The sequence below is a fragment of the Tinamus guttatus genome, unplaced genomic scaffold (genome assembly GCF_059628265.1).
Source record: "Tinamus guttatus ecotype Peru unplaced genomic scaffold, ASM5962826v1 Tinamus_guttatus_pri_ptg000753l, whole genome shotgun sequence".
Classification (NCBI taxonomy): domain Eukaryota; kingdom Metazoa; phylum Chordata; class Aves; order Tinamiformes; family Tinamidae; genus Tinamus; species Tinamus guttatus.
The window spans coordinates 830,326-846,573 of record NW_028289287.1 but is presented as its reverse complement, the minus strand read 5'-3'; the positions used below and the strand labels follow the sequence as shown (position 1 = coordinate 846,573).

The 16,248-nt window shown below is 42.4% G+C and overlaps 1 protein-coding gene across 1 annotated transcript in view; it reads right to left on the bottom strand.

Annotated features, from left to right (window-relative positions):
• The window catches only part of ANO2 (anoctamin 2), a 169,200-nt gene extending 157,456 nt beyond the window's left edge, over nt 1–11,744 (bottom strand). The window contains exons 1-3 of the mRNA XM_088537398.1: nt 11,576–11,744; nt 7,832–8,067; nt 1,303–1,680 (exon numbers count right to left, since the gene is read on the bottom strand). Of these exons, the coding sequence (XP_088393524.1) occupies nt 1,303–1,680; nt 7,832–8,067; nt 11,576–11,744 (783 nt within the window). The remainder of the gene's footprint in view (nt 1–1,302; nt 1,681–7,831; nt 8,068–11,575) is intronic.
• Nucleotides 11,745–16,248: the final 4,504 nt, after the last annotated feature.

Genomic DNA, 16,248 nt, shown 5'->3' with positions numbered 1-16,248 from the left:
TCATTTAGGTATAACTACAACTCAAAGAAGGGAAAAAGAGTTCCTTGTGTCAAAAACAACAGAGAACCTAAAAATAGAACCTTGTAGGAATTCCCCTTCAAGAAATATAGAAATCTGTGGCTTTCAAAAGCATCCAAAGGATACTGTAGTACTCAATGCATTTACATGGAATTTGGAAGACCCATGCTCAGCTCTCTGAATAGTTTTCAAATTTTTCCGTGTAGTGACACGAAAGTAAACAATTCTAGGTTCCCAACTAATATAAGTATAGTATTTTCCAGCATGAAAGATGTTGGAATTATAAATATCTGGGAGATCTTCCTGTTCATTTTATGGATGGATTATAGAAAGTGACAATTATGAAATTTGAAAAATGAATTTTTTAGATAAGTTTATATATAGCTAGAAACAAGTTGAAAGTCTGAAAAGTCTGCAAGACGAAAAAAAAATGAAATTTTCTCCTCAAATACAAAATGTCTTGGCAACTTCCAGGAATTCCAGGGAATAATTATAGAATGCTTTTTTCCATTTTAAAAATAATCAAAAAGTGAACACAAATTTTCTTATGAAAGACATCATTTACCTCAAACAAGAAGAAGCTTTAGACCTCCAAATACTTCAGTTGAAGTAAGAATGAAATAAAAAGAGCAGTAAGAGCAATAAAACTGTTCCCTGGGCAGCAAGAACCAACCCATGGAAATATGTCCTCTATTTGTCCCTATCCTGTATTTTAAGCACACATGAAATATTTGTGCAATATATTTCTGATGATTCCTAATTCTGGTCTAGAAGTGTTCAGCCCTGAAATCCAAATCTAGTAGCAACATGGCATCTTCAGGAGTAGCTGGTAAAAATGGCTGTAACGTGTGTACTACATGCACAGAACCAAGTGTAAGGGAATATGTGAGGCTAAATTAGTAGAAAAGCTATATATTTTTTGAAGAGAAAACATAGGCCTGATTTTCTTCTTAACACTAATGTAATGCAGTAACAATGACAAAGGTGATGTTTTGAAATCAATGAAAAGATATTTGCAGATGCATATTAGAACTATAATGTATAACACTTGCCTGAAGCAAGCAGTGGTGGATTTTTCCATATCTGGAAAGGAAGTCTTGTGGTTAGGGATCAGAGACAGTTTTGGGCAGATGGTGTCATTCAGGGACACCCATGAGCTACTGGAGATGCTTAGCCCTCTGGCAGAAGAGTTCTTCCAGCACTGAACCAGCACATTCCAGCCTTGAACCAAAACAATCCTTATGCAGCGCAACATCCTTGACCATGCACCCTTCATGCTCTTACCTCAAGATCTTTTTCTATCTCCAGCCCAGCTTCCATCAGATTTCGTTCATATTCTTTCCTCTGAACTCGTTTTTCTTCTTCCAGCGCATCCAGTGGGCTAAGCCCCAGCTGCCCTGGTGACTCATGCTCCCCACTGCTCTGCTGCTGTTGTTCGAGGCAGCTTTTTCCAGTCTCTCCATTTGAGACTATGGCTGAAGAGGCCGATCTGTGCGGGGGCTCTGGTGAGCCAGAGCCAGGCTGGTGCTGACAAACACGCTTTCGGTAGTGGTAGGCTAGAACATAGTCTACCTTTCTCTTGTTATCCCTAAAATGCATGCCACTTGGAGTCGCCCTGTCTGCTGCTCCTCCTCGAGTCCCATCCAGGTAGTTGTTTATAATCTGTGAGAAAAGCAGACAAGTCTTAAAGACAAAAATCCAACAAGTCAAGGACCAAACTTTACACAAGCACATGATAGCATTAGCTACACAGAGTAAAATCCTTGAGATTAACTCTTGAAATGACCTATAACTCTGTGCCTTGCTGAACAAATTAAGTCATGTTGAGCTCCAACTGTAAACAAGTGCATGTGACAAAAGGTAGCAGCTTCAAATTATGCTATGCAATACATGGGTTATTCTACATATCTGATGTGCAGGTATACATATACACAATGTCTCCTTGGACCACGGACACACACACACTATGCAGAAGAACAAATCAGCATTTTAAGATGTGATTGAGGACTGGAAATATGCATCACATTACAGTTTAGGGTATTATACAGATCATGCGACGCAAAGCTTGGCAGGAAAGTGAAGCATAGAACAATGTACAGCAAGAAAGAGAAAGATCTGAGCTCAAAGAGGAAAAATGAAAGTAGTTTCTCAAAGTAGTACAAAGGGACAAAGAGTAGGGCTATAAAAACAGTCTAGCAAATACGAGGGGATTACAGAGAACATAGTCAATAGATAGCTAACAATGCTAGCGCCCTCGTATTTTAATATATTATAAAAGACTATATGATTAACCAATAGTACTGTAAAAGAAAAATAACTACTAAAATAATTCAGATCATTTATGTTCCACTCAGTAGCCATTTGGATCACCTCTGTCATGTCTTTTCCACCATTCAAATTTTTTGGATTGAAACTGCCTTGGTTCTAGCAATCATCATGCCCCAACACTAATATCAAATTTAGGACATTTGTCAACATATCTTTCACTAAAAGTTGATACCTTTTTCAAAACTGTTAACAATCACCATTTCCAGTTTAACATTAAATACAAATCCCTATACATTATTATGTACAGTGTCAGAGTCCGGTTAGACTCAATGACCTTGAAAGATTTTTCCAACTATAATGATTCTACGATTCATTAAAGTGATACCAGCTCTCTAGTAATTTTGGAGCTACATGCAAGCCAGCAAATAGGCTCTACCTGAGCTAAAGAATCAGCCCATAACATAACTGATAATGAGCTATTTATGCCTCACATAAGCGGCCATACAAACACAAGAAGTAACATTTTGACAGGGCACTGCACCAGTCAAAGATTTCTTTCTGTCTCTACATCACCTTCTATTACATGCACAAGGTATTATGGGATTCAAAGTTAGCTATGCATACTGAGTAATTGGGTGTTTTTCCCATTTATTAACAAAACATGAAGTTTTGAAGGCATATAAATATAAATGTGCATATTGGCATATACTCCAACATCTTGCACATTCACATTTTTCCTGACTGCTATTCATGTCTCTGCTCCCCACAAAGTGGCTTTCAGTCTCCATATTCATGGAGGAAAAAAAATTACATCCACACTCTATTCTTTGTCTCATGAAAGTACCACCAAATAATCTGCTCTGAGCATTGCACTTAGCACTCATTTTATGTGTATGGCATATATAGAGTCCCTTTAGGCACATCTAAATTTATACTCATCATAATAAGAGTCTGGCAGAATATAAAATTCCTTCGGAGACAGCATTTTACAGCAATTCCCCATTTCCTAGTTTGAGCCATTTTCACATAGTACTCACAGGCAGTCCATGCAGACCTGGATCCATCCCCACCACACTGAAAAACACCCACCAAGGTCCAGATTTGCAATCTCCCCCAAATTTTCACACTATACAGCGCAGAAGTCCACTGTCCATTTGCTGACGCAGTGCAAAGCTGTAGCTGACTCTAGAAAGGATGATTTCTAAGCATTCTCTCCTTCCTCATTGGTGTGTGCAGATAGAAATTAGAAGCTCAATTAGATACAGGTAAGAGAGAACAAGGAGGCTAGAAAAGATTAAAAATTGCCAAGATGTTTTTCCTGTTTGCTATGTGAGCATAGCCAGCTGCCTCATCCCAGCCACCTGAGAGATCACTATAGCAACATGAGATGTTGTTGGAGATACACAGAGGAAAAGAGTGAGCAGATACAATGGTGCCTCTTTCTCTCCCTATTTAACTCGTGTTTTCTTTTCCCCACCCTCCATCCTCCCAATGTTGGCCGTTATGGTTGATTCTTGTTGCAGAGAAGACAAGTCATAACTACTACAAACTAAGGTTCTAGCCTGTAATTTGCAAATCTTTATTAACCATGTGATATTCTGGCATAAAATGACCTTATGAGATATGAACACAAATTATTTTGTGAAACATTACTGAAGGGCTGTATTGGAGATAAAAATTTCTGTGATCTGTAGAGTCATAACAATCTCCCATAGGAAGCAGAGGCCAGACCTTGAAAAAAAAGATGTTTGCCTGCCTGGGCTGAGCGATAAGGAGCATGGATGCAGTTGCTCACCCCGATTCACAGGCAGCACTCCCCGCTGCCCCAGAAACCTGCTGAAGCTGGCCACTTGGCCAGGCTTGTAGTCAACTTAACTGCAGACGTCCTCCAAACTAGCTTTGGAGGCCTGCGTGCGCATCGAGGAGCAGGGTCTCTGTGGTGGTGAGCCAAAGACCTTTATTTAGGGTTAAACACAATTTACCCAGTTTCCGATCCCGGAGCAGCCTCTGCCCTGCCTGGGCAGCACACGGAGCCCAGCAACCCAACCAGCCAATCAGGCAGGTGATCACGTGCTGCCCACGCATGAGGCCGCCCAGTGAGCTGCCTGGTCATGCGCTGGCCGTGTGGCTGCAGCTCCCTCCTCTCCTGCTCAGCCCCTGTCTGCCAAGGAGACACTACCCGTCACCGGCGCCAGGCTGACTGCAACATATCCCCCTTTTTTGTTTTTTTGCCATTATGGTTCCAGTGAGGATAATGAAGAAAGGGAGGAGGAGACTGCTGCTAGTGCCGGTCGGATCCATCACGCAGGAATCTACTGCGGGCTTTGATCTGTGGAGACACAAGCATACCCTTGCCCCCATGTTATCAGTGGTACTGCTTTTCCCATCAGCCTGTCCCCATGTCCCGCACCTCCACCGTGGCTTTACTAGGTTGAGTTGGTTCTTTTCCACCAAAATGCCACAGCATTGGCAAGGCCTCGTCCGCTTTACTTATCCTCGTGGTAACATATTTGCCATAGCAGAATTCGTACTTCCACCAATCAATGCCCTCGTCATGGAAGCCGTAGAATCCACTACAAAATTCCTTTGTAAGTTGGTCATTAGTCAGTTTGGAGATACGGGTTGTTCCCACAATCAATAGTTGGTGGTTTCCAACAGCTACTGGTTTATGGATGAAAGATTTCTTTTGTTTAATGCATTTCTTCCTCAATTCTTCTAAAAGACATCTTCATCAATTCGTGCTGTTTCTACAGGTTTTTCAGGTTATGAGGCTTAAGTGGCAATCATGGTAGTGGCTGGCAAAAGATGTCATTCACAGGGGAAGCCCTGAACCTATATTTAGGATGGCTGCATAACAGAGGTGACAGTATAATCCCTTCATATTCACAGGTTGTGATTTCAGCTACAGAGAGGATCTCATGCTTAGCTTTGGGTGGCAGGTGTACATCACCATGCTTAATTCGGGTAGGTTTTGTCTGAGGCTACAAGGTGTGCCATTTCCCATTTCTACAGGATAGTATGGGGCAATCTGTTCTTCTATATCTTTTGTAGGTATCTCTTTTGCACTCTCTTCTGGTTCTGACAGTGGGTTTCTTTATCATCATAGTATTCATAGTATCATAGTATATAGTATAGTATATAGTATATATATATACTATATATATAGTATATAGTATATCATATCATAGTATCATCATAGATAGTATTCTTGGACGTTTATTTTCTGACCAGTTTCTTTCTCTTCTTAAAATGGCGTTCCAATTTCTTTCTCTGCTTAAAAAGCCATTCCAACAATTCTCCTGGAGTAGGACTGTTGGAGTCCTTCTCCCTCACTGCCACTGGACACGAGCGCAAGAATATCCGCAGCGGTCATGACAATGTGGTTGCACAGAGCCCCACCCGTGGGCAGGCTGGGCTCAGTGCCCGGGTCGCCCTGCAGGGGCACTGCGGCTCAGCCCGCCCACCGCCCACAGCAGGATCCCGCTGAACAGCGTAGCCGCCCCCAGCCCTGGCCTGCGCTACCGCCACCCCGCCCTGGCACTCGAGGGTTGCCCCGAACCAAGTAAGCCCGTGGAGCCACTGCCACCGGCCCCCACCGCCGGCCACATCTGCCCTATCCCGCAGTATCACCCCGACCTTATCCCACGTTGGTGGGCCGTACACTGCATGAGTATTTAGATGCGGTTCTTGCTCAGGCACCCATATCAAGCTCTGTTTCAAATCAGCCACCTCTCCCGCATTCTTCTGCTCCTGGGTCGTGGAGTTCCCCATCATTCTTGATTACTTACTTCTGCCTTGCAGGAGGCACTTGTGTGCGCGCGGTTTCCCTTCAGCCTTTGTTCAGTCGAGCTACATCCCGGTGCGACAAGTGTGTCTGTCGCCTATCTCTGTCCCTGTTTGGGCGCCCTTTGCTGCACCTTGTGAAAGAGCAGACTCAGTCCTTCTGTTCCTTCGTTAGGTATGAACCCGTAGTTCCCAGCCGCTTACCTCTTTCCTTTCAAGAGGATTTTAGCTCATGCCCAAAGTATTCCTTTCAGCTTGATCCTTATATTTCCTTTCAGGGTGAATCCCGGAGTTCAGCTGGGCGGTGCAACTGGAGAGACAGCTAGTCTTTGAGTCGCACATTGGTGCCATTTGCAGTTGCATTGAGGATCAGGGTCTCTGTGGTGGTGAGCCAAAGACCTTTGTTTAGGGTTAAACCCAATTTACCCAGTTTCCGATCCCGGAGCAGCCCCTGCCCGGCCTGGCAGCACGCGGAGCCCAGCAGCCCAACCAACCAATCAGGCAGGTGATCATGCGCCAAGCCCACGCGAGGCCGCCGAATGAGCTGCCTGGTCACGCGCAGGCTGCGTGGCTGCGGCTCCTGCCTCTCCTGCTCGGCGCCCCCGTCTGCCAAGGAGACGGTGCCCGGCACCGGCCCCGAGCTGACTGCAACAGAGGCCAAACACCCGCAAATGAGGAAGAAGAGAAGGAAGGCAGGACCCTCAAATTGAGGGCTGGGAACCCCGATTCGTATGCGCGCCTGCACACCCAGGGGGGACAGTTGTGCAACTAAAGCCAGATTCTCTCCGCCCGCCTGGCCTGCCTCCTGGGTCGTACTGACCCTACGTGCCAGGATGCACCAGGCATAGAGTGGTCAGCGAGGAGAGAGCAGGGAGAGAAGAAACTCCTAACTCTGAGGCCTACGCTGTCTCCGCGGGAGCCGGTCAGCAACTCTCTCTCTGATCTGCCAGCTCAAGAGGATGTTTGGGTCCAGAATCCCACCAGCAGGTATCACCCCATGAGTGGTTATCCATACTTTCCTTCTTTTATGTGCTTTCACCTGAATAAATGTTTGATGTAGTCACCTCGTTCTGGCATGATTATTGCTGAATCCTGAGCCCATCCAGAACAAGGGCTTATCAAGGTTTGTCTCATTCTCTATAATAGCCACTGAAAGTCAGTATTGGTAATTTATATTACCATCTTCACCATATCACCATTTAAATTATCATTTTCAGCCCTATGTTTAAGACCTCTTGATGTTTGCAAGGCAAATAGTGAGCACACTGGACAATAAGAAAATGGGAAAGTGACATCTGCTTTTCATAAAAGGTTTAGTCCTCTAATAGCAAGTGTAACAAGCATACCCTAGGAGCATTCTCATTTAATAAAATCTCTGCTCTACAAGTTGCAGTTACACTGTGTTTCCATCTTTCAATCCATCTCATGCCAATATCTGTGCACTTACTTGCCCAGATAATCACCAAGGTGTTTGCACAGGAGCCACAGCAGTCATTCCTGCTCCGAGGGTTTTTGACTCAAGTAAGTAATTAGTAAAACTTTAGTGAGATTGCTAGGGTAGCAATTAGTGTTTCATAGACACCAAGAAATTCTAAACAACAAAGGCTATTGCATCCATTTATTTGTGCAGTTTCTGTAACAGAGCAGTGATTTGCTTAATGCATAAAAGGAATGTGTCGTGCTCAACTCTCACTGCTTCAAGACTGCTTTCCTCATCTTAAAGACATTAGAGGTAAATCAGTAAACATACAATCCTACTTACAGAACTGCTGCTGTAGGTATCCAAACAGCGAAATGGTTCAAAAGCTTCATTGGTTCTGTTGGTGCACAAGGTAGGTCTGTTTTGATGAACTGTGAGGTACTTTTTGTCATATGCTGATAAAGTGTCCCTGGCTGATTTTGCTGTCTTTTGTCTGCTCAGAGTATGATGTAAGGAGGCTATTGGAAAGTTTGAAAATAAGAGATAAGTTAGCAGGGGTTTTTTTGTGCAGGTAGTTTCTAAAGAGTACAGGAAATACTACAGTTAATAATACTGCAGTTACTTCACAATTTCAGACGATGCACTTCTAGTAAAAGGACAGAAATAGCAGCTACTTGTTCATGAACTGATAGGAAAGGGGAAACCATAATACAACATTGAGCATAGTTCAGTGGTACACCCTCTGTTTTAATGCGTTTATATACCTCAGTAGGAACTAGAAAATCTATGCTTTGTAGCTTGTTTGTGTAGGTCATGAGCTAGCCGTATCTTAAATGAATGTGCATGTGTAGCCCTGCTTCTCTGGATGCCCCGAACTGTTTAATTTTGTGATGTGTTCCACATTTATGTGTTCATGTGTTCCAACAAATTACATAGCCACAATGCTGCATGAAGAGATCAGAGATAGTTACATGCCACCCTTCAACCATCACCTCCAACACTGATAGTATCTGTTGTAAAGGCACATACAGCAAAAATAGAATATAAGAATACTGTGTCACATGTAGAAAATGCACAAGCGAGTCCCACGGTTAAAGAAAAAAAAAAAAATGTAGTGGAGACAGGAGGACAGAAATCTGCATATACCACACTAGTATTTTTCACCCTTTTCCCCCCTCTAGTGGTGGTATGACTGTACACGGGAGCTGATTTGAACTTTACATGTAGAGTTTCTTTGGCAAGTTTGGAGTCAGAAACAATGACTTGATCCCTTTTCTCATATACATGCAGGGAGGCAGTGTATCTATAGTGTCTCTTCTTCCCTATTGCTAACACTGGTAATGCTATAGCTCTTTTCCCACACACTTTCCGCTTCTGTATAAGGGGGCAACAAGCTTCAATAGCATAGTAGAGCTGCTTTCAGCCTGACAGGAAGTGCAAAGTTTCTAAATGGGATTTGATACACTATATCAGGAGAAAGTGAGTTTGGCCTTCCCTACCATGAGAATGTGCTGGGAAATTCCAGCAGTTTCTGATACACCTTTCTCATGGTGAGGGAAATCATGAAAGAGGGAAGGAAGGAACAGCTGTATCTCTTGCTCAGTTTTCATGAGACTGAAGGGCATTTTTCCTGCATTGCTGAAACAAAACTAATCACAAAACACTTGCAATATCATCTCAAAAAGAAGAAAAAAAATGTAGATGTATACAGGAACCTAAAGATTTGTGCAGTGGTCACCAACTTTACAGATAATTCAAGAGGATAATTCAACTAAAAGAGTCTGTCAGGGATTGCAGCTGGTCTGTGAAATCCCTGGCTCCCTTAGCAGAGAATGTTAACCTTGAAAAGATTAGAATGTATCTATGAGATAGGGAGTTCACACGAAGACAGCAGACAGTTGTTAACAAGTTTAAGGAGGTTTGGCCACGGAGCAGAAACTGGCCAAGCTAAGAATCATCCAATCATAAATCTGTTACTAGCTACTGTCCTTCGTAGCCCTCACCAATAAGCAGCAGCCACGACGAGGAGAGCTGGGTATAAATAAGGTACTTAAAAAATAATAAAGTGTAGTTTGCGTTGCATCTACCCCAGTTGTTTGTGTTTTTGGCTGCCACAACTGCGACAAGAGCCCTTCCTTACAGATGGTGATAGCAAGTTTTTGTCCCATTCTCTCTCCTTCTCCCTCTTAACTGTGTCATAGATTGACTAACCAATCCTCCTTTTCAGTTGTCTCAAGGAAACCTGCACTTGTGCTTCATTTATGTGATTCATTAAAGTCATAATGGCACCATGAAGCAAATTTCAAGGTACATAATTAATAAGTGAAGATTTTACTTCCAGAGCTACACACAATGTTTCTCCAATATTTTCAACTAAGGCTAGGATAAGTCACAAAATCTTCACAGTCAAAAATTTTATTTGCAGCTCTTTTAGGTGGGTCTAAGTAGCATTCTGCAGTATATTCATAATAAAATTATTTCATTTCCATTATGTCTCTCAGCCCTCATGAACTGCATCATGAGCCTTAGGTTAACCTAGGGTAAACAGCTGAAGCAGCTCAGGATTTCCTTTCAGAATGAGTTTTTGAATGAAAGTGCAGTTTTTGTGCCAGAGTTGAAAGAAACCTCTTCCACCGAAAGCTTTTCATCTTGCCATATCAAACCAACTCAACCAAAAATTTTTAGTCTGATTGAGTTCCACCTGTAATCGTCCTTGCCTACGGCACTACAGCACTTCAGATGCTACTTGACATCATTCTACCCTGTCAACCTCTAGGACATCTATCATAGAATCATAGAATCCTTAAGGTTGGAAGGAACCTTTAGGGATTATCCAGTCCAACCCCCCTGCACAAGCAGGGTCACCTAGAGCACGTGGCACAGGACCATGTCCAAGCAGGTTTTGAAGATCTCCAGAGAAGGAGACTCCACAACCTCTCTTGGCAACCTATTCCAGTGCTCTGTCACCCTCACTGTTAAGAATTTTTTCCTTAAGTTCCTGTGCAACTTTTGGTGTTTCTGTTTGTCACCATTACCTCTAGTTCTATCGCTGGCAACCACTGAAAAGAGGCCAGCCCCATCCTTTTCACTCCCTCTCTTGAGGTTTTTATATACACTGATATACACTGATATTCTCTCAGCCTTCCTCATAGAGCAGATGTTCCAGGCCCCTGATATCCCTGTAGCCCTGCGCTTGACTCTCTCCAGCAGCTCCACATTCCTCTTGTACTGTGGAGCCCAGACCTGGACACAGTGCTCCAGATGTGGCCTCACGAGGGCTGAGTAGAGGGGCAGGATCACCTCCCTTGACCTGCTGGAGATGCTCTTCTTAATGCACCCCAGGATCCCATTGGTCTTCTTGGCCATGAGGGCACACTGCTGCCTCATGGTCAACTTGTCGTCCACCATGATGCCCAAGTCCTTCTCTGCAGAGCTGCTCTCCAGAAGGTCAGTCCCCAACCCATATTGGTGTCTGGGGTTATTCCTCCCCAGGTGCGGGACCTTGCACTTGGCCTTGTTGAAGTTCATAAGGTTTCTCACTGCCCAGTTGTCCAGTGTGTCCAGGTCCCTCTGGATGGTAGCGCAGCCCTCTAGGGTATCAGCTACTTCTCCCAGTTTCATATCGTCAGCAAACTTGCTGAGGGAGCACTTATCCAGGTCATCGATGACTAAATAGAACAGGACTGAACCGAGGACTGACCCTTGGGTACACTGCTAACTACAGGCCTCCAATTGGACTCTGCACCCTCTGGACTCTGCCATCCAGCCAGTTGTTAATCAACCTCAGCATCCACTCATCTAACCCACTCTTCTAGAGCTTGCCCAGGAGGATGCTGTGAGGGATGGTGTCAAAAGCCTTGGTGAATTCAAGATAGATGACATCCACCACTCTCCCCTCATCTACCCAGCTGGTCATTCCATCATAGAAAGCTATCAGGTTATTCAAGCATGATTTCCCCTTGGTGAATCCATGCTGACTATTCCTGAGCACCTTCTTATCTTCCACATGTTTGGAGACAACAGCCAGGATGAGCTGTTCTATCACTTTTCCAGGGATGGAGGTGAGGCTCACTGGTCTGTATTTGCCTGGGTCATCCTCCTTGCCATTTTTGGAGACCAGTGTGACAGTGGCTTTCTTCCAGTCTTCTGGCATCTCCCCCATTCTCCAGCACCTTTCAAAGATAATGGAGAGTGGCCTAGCAATAACATCCGCCAGTTCCCGCAGCATTCTCAGGTGCATCCCATCAGGGCCCATGGGTTTGTGTCAACCTCTAGGACATCTATATCTGTATTCATTCTGTAAATATTCTAAAGGAATTAATATTGACAGAAATAAGCTTTGTGTGAACAGTAGCAGAATGAATCTTGCATACAACCTATAAAACTAGTATTCAGAACTATGCTCATTGTAGAGACATCACTGGTAAATTCTCCCAAGTCAAACTACTTAGAGTTGCAAATGGCTTCCAAAGCCAACATTCCTCCAGACAAAGCTCACAGAAGACACTGAGAAGGTGACCAGCACTAGTTCCAAAGTCACATCACAACAAGAATGGGAATCATTTACATGTTCACTCAGCCTCTCTGCACTCCTTTGTGTAAAAGTAAGAGTTGACCATGTGCTGACTTCACCAACCATTTTTCTGTCTAATTACAGAAACTGCACATACTGCTAAAAATGGAAAGACAGAATGCCTCTGAAAGACCACTGCTTGGGAAGCGTGCAATAAGGACCCTAATTAGGACCTTTTATTATATCTTGAGTAACAACCGATTAACTCATCTGAGTGATCCAGATGGTGAGATTGTCACAGGCACAACCACTTTCAGAATACATTTTATACAATTTGACTGCTCAAGGACCATATACTAGCTTGTTTTTCTTCATCATCCTCACTTCCCAGCAAAGATTCAGGCTATATATAGGCTGTATTTCTGAAAGGCACCACAACCATTATCATGCACATGCTGAATCTGCTCTGCAAGCTGATTCAAAACATTAGCAATTTAGAAGCATTGTTTAGTAAACCTGTATTTTCTTTTTTGTATCTAATTGAAGGATAGATTTTAGATGAATTTACTGTTTGTATCTATCCATAGTTAAAGCTACACCTTATTTCCTGTAATAATTGTATACTAATAATTATATACACTGTGTACAATAATTTTACAAAGTAATAATTTAGCATTAGTACTATTAGTAATATTGCTAATATTAGTAATAATTGTAGCGAAGTATGCAATTGCTAGTAATAATTGTACAAATACCCCTTGTATTTGAATAAAAGAAGGAAAAAGTATAATTTTACCATTAAGTTTCCAAAATAGTGTTCCTTTCATAGGGTTGGTTTAAAACTTATTTAGATGTCTGGTCTCCTTGTGTGTACCTGCTTCTAAGGTCAGCCCCATAACAAATAAATGCAAAAGTTTCTCTAAAGAGTATTTCTTCTCTGAATATGTTCTTGAAGATTGGGAAGGAAAGGGAGAAAAGGGTCATGGTCAAATGTAAAGGTGCACAGCTGAGAGAGTGATTCTTGCCCAGCAGGTTCTCACTGCCAAGTGAGAGGGTCAGGATATGGCATTTGGAGCTGAATGTTATTACAATGGCCAGATAAGGAAATGTAGCCATAATGGAAAGAGCATTAAACAGAATTTCTCAGAGGTGATTTTTGCCCTTGCCATCTGCAATGTGGTGAGCATGGCAAGAGCACTCCTCAAATTACCGAGTAGAAATATGAATCTCTTGCTTCTTAGTGGTAATTCAACCATGTAGAAACACGTAGGAAAGGGCTAACCTGAAGGACAATGTTTCTAGCTCTATCTCATTCATAATCCTGTCTCTGCTCTAGTCTCTTCTTTGGCTGTATCTACAACTTTGTTACCATGGAAGTCTCTTTGTCCAAGGGATATGTCTTGGAAAACTGTAATGAGTTTAGAAATTAGATTTAGAACTCAGAGAGGCTGTACTATCTACCTTAGTCTTAACAGCTCTGCTCCACCTGATCCCAGGCCATTCTCCACTTCTATACTTCTGCTTCCCAGAAGCCACCTCTAAATGCCTCCTCTCCATGGTAGGCTTCATACCTTCCAATTTGAGATTTACTGTGTTTTGCATCATGCTGGAGAGATTCCCATCTAGCTACAGGTGAGAGTTCTAGAAAATTCAGCCAGAATTTCTTAAATTCCTGTAATTCTTGAAATGCTTTGATGGTAGTTTGAGAAACACAGCAGAGTAAATCACATTCTATTGTGGCTGTGTTGAATTTGGTGGGGCTGCACAGAAGAAGCAATTCTGGCACAAAGTGAGTTTCTTCCTTCATCAGAATACCCACTGAAATTATGGTTCAGGAGATTGTTAATATGCAGATCTACACAGTAAGACTGATTTGTTCATAACCCTATGAGCCTTTGCACAAATGCATATTCAATAATTCTTTAAGTCAAGAAGTGACTACCTTGAGCATTCCTAATAACCCTCATGGAAAAGTCCTAGAGGAAATGAGGTGCATGCCTCTGCTGCTGCAAGAAACTCACTTCCAACAACACTATGAGGCCTCAGCAGAGAAGGAAAGGCAAGTGAGAGCAAGGTTGACTTTGGCTGGTCTGGCAGCCATGGTCACAGCTACCACTCTACAAATCTGTGGTTGTTCAGTGCTTAAGCATGGGAGCCCTCACTCCTGACACAGAGCACAGGAAGAATGCACATGAATTATCATGAATGCTCATTCACCTGTTGCATATGGTGCAAGCCAGAGGTTCTCCTAGGGGACAATCAACATGAAATATCAGTAATGAAGGCAGTGAAATCTGATGGAAGATGAAGAATATAAAGTGGAAAACATCTCTGAAGGGGATAAAAAGCACCTTACTTTCTGATTAGTGAATAGCAGATAAAACTACCATAGGTTTGTATTCTTCTCCTATGGGAAGGCATAACATTGCTTATGTTACAGATAGGCTTTGCACTGCAAAGTGTGCAGTCATATATGTACTGCCTGCTTACATTGAAGATGTGACATTTAAAGAGTGTTTAGTGAATAAACTTCTTCCAGGTGCATTCAAAGCAAAAATTTCAGGCTATTGCAGTGGACAGTTCACTGTTTTGTGTTTTGTTGCTACCTTTGACATCTTGTCCTGGCATTATTTGGCGTAAGAAACTTCTCCCCCTCGATGGAGAATGACCAGCCCTTCACAAACACTGACTTGTTTCACACCAGTACACAGCTATTCTGAAGAAAAACCAGTTGCAGTTCGAAACTAATTAAGAAAATATAGGGAAACAAACATGCATTAAGAAAAGCTGGTTCGTAATTTTATACATGTATCCTAGATGTAGGATATGTAAACATCCTAGATGTTTACAGCACAGTATTTCCCCCTCCATTTCCCAAAAGGCAGGAATGACCTGTGGAAATAGACATGGGAACTACACGATATAACACAAAACTGTGAGCTTTATTTTGCATGGTTGCATTAACTAAAGACTTAATGGACCTACATCTATATTTAGACTTTTGTGTGTATAACTTCACACACTTCTCTCATTTTTCTTTTTTACGTTTTCTCTACAGCTTACAGAAAGAACTTGATTTTCCTACATTCAGTGTAAATTTGGAATAACTCTATCAGTGAAGGAATAAAGCTACAGAGATAAGAATTAGGTCTTATATCCAATGGCTTTTGCCCACTGTAGTCTGCTACATTAATGTTGTAAAGGTGCTAGGCGGAAGAGCCCAGAAAGAAGAGCTCAGTGAGCTCATGAGATCTTGGACTTTGCAGCAGAGGTGCAAGCTCAAAAAAAAAAAAAAGCTTCAAAAATCTAACCCGGAAAGAACTGCAGAGCAGTAAAGTAGTAGTGCCACAATATTAAATGTTCCATATCATTAAATATCATTAAATACCAGTGCCATATTATTACACATTGATTCTAAACGTATAAACTAGGGACTCATATTCAAGATGTTTTACATGCTGAGCAGAACTCACTTATCTTTTGAAAAAGGATACTGCTCTCCCCTCTCTCCCATAATTGCATTGAAATAATGAAAATTAGTGGAAGACAGCAGAAGCCCAGCACAAAGCATTTGCTTAATAATTATCTTTTCTACGTGTATCACAATGTTGACCCATAGCTTTTCTTCAGAAAAAAAAAAATGATGCTGCACGTTTTTTCTTTGAGCTATCAGCATATAACCTGGACCACAGTTCCAGAGTTTCATTTTGTTTCTGAAGTGTTCCCCACCAAATGGGGGGGAGGAGGGAATTCATCTATATGTTCATTTGAAAGCGTGAAAATACCCTGAAAGAAAACTCTAAAGTCCTTTCTAAGCAGTCCTTTTGCTGTGCCCCAATCTGTCTGCATCTACTCAGCTTCATAGATAGCAATTAACATAATAAAAAAAAAAGCAAAAAATAAACTTACCAGGTGTAGGTGCTTCCATGTTGTCTATTGGTTTGGCTGAACACTGTTACAGTACTAATAGGATATGACTATGCTGACTTTTTGCATAAGCTGCTTCTTCACTAGCTTAAGTTGTGAGCAGCATCAGCAGCTATTTCCACTCCAGACTGATCCTGCTTTAAGAAAACTACAACTGAAGCTAATTAGCCAGACCTTCTGTTTCAGTCATTACCATCATGAAGCGGAAGGGAAAGGAAAAAAAGTAAATAAGCAAAATGCCCATGAGCAACTATTGCTGTATCAAATCTCTGCTGGAACCTCAGTATCTTGGCTTTGTGCTTCTCAATGCCTCAGCAAG